The following is a 6,797-nucleotide window of genomic DNA, read 5'->3' as shown; positions in this document are numbered from 1 at the left end:
TTCACACACTACCGGCAATTTGGGACCGCCAATTAGACTAATCTGCATGTTTTTGGACTGTGGGAGGAAACCGGAGCACTCGGAGGAAACCCACAAAGCACAGGGAGAACATGCAAACTCTGAGCACACAGACCTGGGACGGGAATCGAACCCAGACCCTGAAGATGCTCAGAACAAATTACAAGACACAGAACTTTAGAGTTGAACAAAAATATTGATATACTGTGTGTGTGTATCGTTTGGAATATGGATTGATATACTGTGTGTGTGTGTGTGTGTGTGCAGTTAAATACATATTAAATACTACTGCTGCTAGTTAATTTTATACTTCATGTTTCACTCATACTGCAGCATATTTTTACCCTAGTTTAAATTACACTTTGCACATTCTGCATATTGTGTTGTTGATATATTTATATTTTTAATGATATTTTATTGTAACTAGATAGATAGATAGATAGATAGATAGATAGATACTACCACTAATAATAATAATTACTCCACATATACTTCAGGAGCTTTTTCTGGAGGTATTTTTCCTGTGCTAGGGTAAAGCCTGTGCTTTAACCAAAAAAAAAAAAAATGTTCACAAATCATTTCAGGGAATAAAAAAAAGTTCTTAGAAATCCTCCTCTACGTGTTCTTCTAAGGCTACTTTACACACACACACACACACACACTGCTGTGTGGATTAAAACTGTGTGTGAGGTGCTTCAGGCAGGATGGAGCCTGTTCTCCACACTGGGTTTATCAGTCCCAAACACACACAGGAATTCCGGTTTGGGAATGACCGTCCGATTCCCAGCTTCCACAGGAAGGCAGAATAAAAAGCAGCTCATCGTTGGGAAAGGCGAGTCATTTTCCTGCAGTCCAGCTCCAGGCTCACAGCTCACAGCTCTCCTCTCCACCTCCAGCCTCACTGGCCTCGGACATTACACAGCTAGAACAGGTAAAGTAACCACACACACACTCACACACATTACACACACACACTGGGGTTCATTTTTCACACTGTAGTTTGTAGCTTTTAGACGAAAACGCAGGCTTAACGAGAGAAGATGTAGCGATTTACTAATGACACCAGGATTTAACTGACTTTTATAAATTATAATAAGCCATATTTTAAAAAATTCTGCCGTTTTTTGTACTTTTCTATCGCGCAATCACTGTTAAAATAAAAGAAATGTATTTTACGTGAACTAGTACAAGTTCTGGGCGGAAAGTTTGAAAGCGTTCATGGAAGCAGTAATTCGGGTTTCGCCATCTCGTGGCGAATGTTAGTACTGCACAACAGCTGGCGATTTAGCTGTTTAATAACTGATGTTCGTTTTTCCAATTGTCACGTTTGCAAGTTTTTGCAAATTTTTTGTAAAAAAGAGAAATTAAATATACTGACTGCAGTTTGCTTTAGATATATATAAATGTTCAGGACATTTTAGTATAGCAGTTTTGTATTTTATAATAATAACAATAACAACAACAACAATAATAATAATTATTATTATTATTACTATTATTGTTGTTTTTTAATAATAATAATAATAATAATATATTGAATGCTTTATTTTCATTTTGATTAACATATCTACCATTCTTCTCTTCTTTTTTTTTTTCTTTCTTTCCTTTTTTTGTACAGGAGGTCCCTAAGCCACTAAGCAGATGAAGTGTGATCTAATATCAGAGAAACTGGCCTGCTTCCCAGCTCATTATTACTTTTGGTACGCGCTAGGCCTGCCTCAAACTCGTACCGTGAGTAATAATGCACTGTGGCAGGCATTAAGCTACCTGACAGTAAAAGATGAGCAACTTGAAGACCATCAGCTTACTGTTCTATTGTTATTGCTTTTTTTCACTATTTGCATTTTTTTTTTTATAAACAAGTGCGTGAAATAGTTTTTTAAAGCTCAGTTTTGTTTGCTGGTAAAGTGCTTTTAATGTGTAGCTTTTTTTTTTTTTTTTTTACAAACTCTTATTATTATTATTATTATTATTATTATTTGTACAGTGTTATGTAAAGGTTTTTGCTTACACACCCATGTCTTAATATTTGAGGTACAGTATAGGAAAAGTCATGTATTTTCATAAATATTTTTTATTAATTATTTGGACTTGGAATATGGATTGATATACTGTGTGTGTGTGTGTGTGTGTGTGTGTGTGTGTGTGTGCAGTAAAATACATATTAAATATATAGAACACGGACTATATGGACAATAATACTGCTGCTAGTTCATTTTCTACTCGTACGGTGACATTTTTTTTAACCCTATTTAATTTTTTTGTAAAAAATACATTTTACTTTAATATTACACTTTGCACATTCTGCATATTATGTTATTTGTATATTTCTATTTTTTATTATAGCTTTGTAAATCTGTAAATTTGTTGATGTGTACATTTCATCATAAATTTTTATATTATACATTTTTCTTAGTGCAATGTTCCTTTTGTTGCAGGAACAATCTTCCTACTCTATCCTATCCTTTTCTTTTTAGGTCATGTCAGCATTTCACTGCATATTATACAGTGTATGGTTGTGTACCTGGCAAATAAAATCTTAATTTAAATGTATCTGTTTTACAAATGTTTTTTTAATGGAACAGATGTCCCCCTATCTAAACACTAGTCCTGGTATTACTAGGAACTGCATGGAAATGAACATATCTGACACAGCACGTTATGATGTTTTTTCTTTCACTTTTATCATATATCTTACTGATTTAGTCATTCATATTAGCAACTTATTATTAAAACATAATTTAGAGCATTATGTTATTTTTCCAGTAGACGAGGTCATAAATAATGCCTCTAATTCGCAAACCCAGTTATAAAACATACAGTAGCACTACAGTTATTCTGAAACACTACCGAGAAGGCGAGTGGGTTAGTGTAGAGGCTTCCGTAGTTATGACGTCACCTGGTTACACTGTTGATAGCAACCAGGAGAGAAAATGAAGCCGCGCGGTTCTGCAGGTTCACTCGTTTAACCCCAGACTGAACATGGACGCTGAGGGTCCGGACGCGGGGAAGGACATGGGGAAGGACATGGAGCAGGACCAGCCGGGGGACAACCGAGACCTGAGGACAAGCGACGTTTACAGGGTGGATGAGAATCTGCCGAAACGGTTCAACAATCCTGATCACTTTAAAGGCTACAGGTGAGGTGAAGCAGCTTTAAGTTAGCTGGCTTAAGTTATCCGGCTAACCAGGACTGATCCGTTTTATTAATGATTAGTGTTCATCAACTTAATTATATATATTCATGGAGAATGGTGTAAGAAATTACAATTAACAAAGCTTAGATAATGTGAAATAAAAAAATACACAAGGTAACAAGTCCAAATGTAGTCATGTAGCCTATAATAAAAAAAATATATATTTGATCCAATTAAATTAGTCATGCTCTCATAGGGTAAATAAACTTTCAAATATATCTATCTAAAACTGATTTTGGGTTTGTGGTTATCACTGTGCTCTTGCACCACCGGGGTCTGGGTTCGATTCCCGATTTGGGTTCGATTCAGGTCCGTGTGCATAGATGCACATAGGTTGCAGATTATCTGTGCTTTGTGGGCTTCCTCCGGGTTACTCAAGTTTCCTCTCCTAGTCCAAAGCCATGCAGGTTAGACTAATGAGTCCATAGTGTGTGTGTTTAAGCGTGTCTGTACGCTGTATGTGTGTCTCAAGTCCTCCTGGGATAGACTCCAGGCCCACTGGTATACAGGAATAAAGCTGTGTAGATGATGAGATAATGATAATGATGATGATGATGATACTGTAAATCTGATTTGGACTGAAAACATAATTCATAATCTATAAATGTGCAATATTACACAATACTATGTGACTTGATTTCTAACCATTATTAGGTTAGTTAGCATTGTCACGAAGATAAAGATGATTTTGTTTATGCCTCCTAAAAGGGCAGAAGAGAAATCTGATTTTACTGTATATGAGTTTTTGATTAATTACTTCAGCATACTGAAGTTCGCTCATCCCCAGGTTTAACACTGCAAAACTACTGATGGTTGGTGACAAATTCTCCTGATTCATAATATTCTTTTCCATTTATGAATGAACATGCTGGAGGTCAATCAAGTGATGTATAGTACACATTCATTGGATAGAAGAGAGAAAAGAGTAAAGAGAAAAAATAGGTTTGTTTGTAATATATGTAATATACATATTTTTTCAATTCAAAATATACATCAATTTTCAATTCAATAAATATGCCAAGATAATCCTCGAGTATAGTAACAACATACATAACATGTTATTCACTGTTGAAATGCCTTTGCATCACAATTGCCTGAAGGTGAGACACATTTTTTATATACATTGATATTACCTTAAGCTACCATTATGGACAAATCACATACATTTCATATTCAATCATGTCAAGGTTATATCATTGGACATGACATATCATGACAATATATAAAGAATGTTTAATGCTTAGGCAACACGGTGAAGCGGGTCAAGGGTTTGATTCCTGCCTCGGTACTTTTGTACGCTGGTATCCTCCTACAGTTAAAAGTGTGTGCGTGTGTGTGTGTGCGTGCTTGTGTCCTATGATGGACTGGCACCATGTCTATAGGGTTCCGAGTCACCTGAGCTGGGCTCCAGGCCTCCGACGGCCCTGTATAGAACGAGTAAGTGAGTGATTAATGGTTGTGTGAAAAAACTCAAATGTTAAAGAAAAACGAATACGTAGAAATAAAAGCATTACATATAAAAAAATAAACATAATGTCTGGATTAATAAAGCAGTCAATTTAGTGAGAATTAAAATTAAGCCCTGATAATAACATTCTCATGTCATCTGTTTCTTAGTTATCTTTGGACTTCCAAGAGAATTCACCCCATCACTGGTCCTGATAATAGCCCGGGGCCCGATTGAGCAAAACTTGCTTTTCTTGTCTGTGTTTGAGGAGCTTAACCCTGTTTGTCACCCATCATGCATGTCCGTGTGCGGGAAAATTGTAGTTAGCACTTGCGTGGTCAGCTGTCCTATGATCCATGTCTTAACGTTAAATGCTCCTGGATGCAAATTCTTACCTTCAGGTGTGAAAGGTGGGTGGATATTATAGAAATTAGTTATCTTATGACTTCTTCACTTCTTCAATTTTCCCTTGCAGTAAGAAGAGCCACCCACTGTACCAAACAACCAACCAGCTCTACGGCAGCAAAAAACCTACAGTTCATGAAATGCCGGTAACTATCTTGTGTGTACTAAAAAGTTTTTGTCCTAATTATAAACAAGTGTGTCACACTTCTGTTGTCCATCTTTTATTTCAGACGAGCTTCCATGGAAGTCGGAGCAAGTTTTCCGACCTCATCCTGAAAACTGGAACATATCGAGATAACGGCTTCAACACGTCGGTGGAAAAGAGCTGGATCACCGGGCCAAATGACCTGAGCATGCGCCAGGACAGAATCATCTTTCATCATTCATACCACACTGGAGGAAATGATCAAACATAGACTAATACATTTTGATACAATTTTTCTCTGATATGATTAAAAAATGCATTGTAATGAATTTAATTTGCACACAAAACAATGCCAGCCAGTTTGTAAAGCAGAACATTAAATAGATATAGTTGCCTGCCTTATTATGAATGTGTCAGTAAAGTGAGTTTAAAAAATTAGTCTTAGGCTACGTTTACACTGCAGATCTCGATGCCCAATTCTGATTTGTTGCCTATATCAGATTTTTTTGACCGTCTGTTTACACGTTCTTTCAACTATGACTCATATCCGATACACGTGTTTACACTTGCCATACCATCTGAAACATCGCGCATACTTAGAGGGAGGTTCTTGCGCTACACACTAGCCAAGATAGACGAAGGTCACATATCTGATTTATTTCCACATATGAAGGAGGCCTGAAAACGATCTCGAAATATTGGAATGCATGCATTTTTTTTTTCCTGTTTACACGGACATAGAACATATCCAATATGTGTCACATATGAGCAAAAAATCGGAATTGGGTCACGTTTACCTGACAGTGTACAAACTGTATTACTCCTAAGGTCACATACTGTATTTAGTGTACTTCTACGTACAACCACTAGTGGTGCTGTTGTAATTTATTTTAAAAGATCACCCTAATAACAAACATTCCATCCACTGTAATTGAGTAGAGTTGTTTTATTTGGTGTTAAAGTCCAGTCAGTGCACGCATTTACTGTATAATATGTACACAGACTGGAGGCCATCAAAACATTGTTCATGAATTATAAAAGCACTTTTCAACCCACATGTGAAGGTACACCAGACCAACACAGAATGAAATACAGAAACTAAATAAAATGTTGTGAGAAATCAAACAATGTATAGCAACGGATACAACCCCTGGCAAAAATAATGTAACTTTTTTTTACTTCTTTACAATTACATCACATCACAGGTATGAGAAACAAATTTTTGATTAATAGATGGAAATTATAACTCTGGAGAAACATTTCTAAAACAAATGAAATTTTATCATTTTAATAAATGGTATAAAAATGGAATCGTCAATATTAAGGAAAAAATAATGAAATCACCTTGTAATTGCATTTCCAAGCCAATTACAGACACAAGTCTTAAAGTGCTAATGAGTCTGCAGTTCACAGACGTTAACAAGCTGTTGGTCTTGACTAACTGAAAGGAAAGGCTCTCAGGCTCCAGCATGAGAGCTGCCAGTTAAAACAATGGAAGGCATTATGAAAAGAAATATATGAAAAGAAAAACAATCTAAAACAGTTTGATGCAAGATGTCAGTAGTTCCCAGTATAAAAGTAAAAC

At 36.1% G+C, this 6,797-nt stretch overlaps 1 protein-coding gene and 1 long non-coding RNA gene across 2 annotated transcripts; both read left to right on the top strand.

The window, feature by feature from the left end:
* Positions 1-864: 864 nt before the first annotated feature.
* Positions 865-2,571, top strand: LOC128530610 (uncharacterized). Its single transcript, XR_008361139.1, has 2 exons — positions 865-949; positions 1,637-2,571. It is a non-coding gene; the product is annotated as an uncharacterized LOC128530610 (long non-coding RNA).
* Positions 2,572-2,922: 351 nt separating this feature from the next.
* Positions 2,923-5,617, top strand: pierce1 (piercer of microtubule wall 1). Its single transcript, XM_053503312.1, has 3 exons — positions 2,923-3,158; positions 5,138-5,213; positions 5,298-5,617. Exons 1-3 carry the CDS (start codon positions 3,001-3,003, stop codon positions 5,481-5,483), a joined length of 420 nt encoding a protein of 139 aa, XP_053359287.1. The 5' UTR covers positions 2,923-3,000; the 3' UTR covers positions 5,484-5,617.
* Positions 5,618-6,797: the final 1,180 nt, after the last annotated feature.

Source organism: Clarias gariepinus, chromosome 9 (assembly GCF_024256425.1).
Source record: "Clarias gariepinus isolate MV-2021 ecotype Netherlands chromosome 9, CGAR_prim_01v2, whole genome shotgun sequence".
Lineage (NCBI taxonomy): Eukaryota > Metazoa > Chordata > Actinopteri > Siluriformes > Clariidae > Clarias > Clarias gariepinus.
The sequence above is the reverse complement of the archived record's forward strand: the minus strand, read 5'-3'. Positions and strand labels throughout refer to the sequence as shown.

What these genes read in the sequence shown, in the direction of transcription:
- pierce1 (XM_053503312.1), top strand. Translation starts at nt 3,001, where the DNA reads ATGGACGCTGAGGGTCCGGACGCGGGGAAGGACATGGGGAAGGACATG. An exon ending in GATCACTTTAAAGGCTACAG is followed by an intron (nt 3,159 to 5,137) that starts GTGAGGTGAAGC and finishes TTTCCCTTGCAG; the next exon opens with TAAGAAGAGCCACCCACTGT. An exon ending in CTACAGTTCATGAAATGCCG is followed by an intron (nt 5,214 to 5,297) that starts GTAACTATCTTG and finishes CTTTTATTTCAG; the next exon opens with ACGAGCTTCCATGGAAGTCG.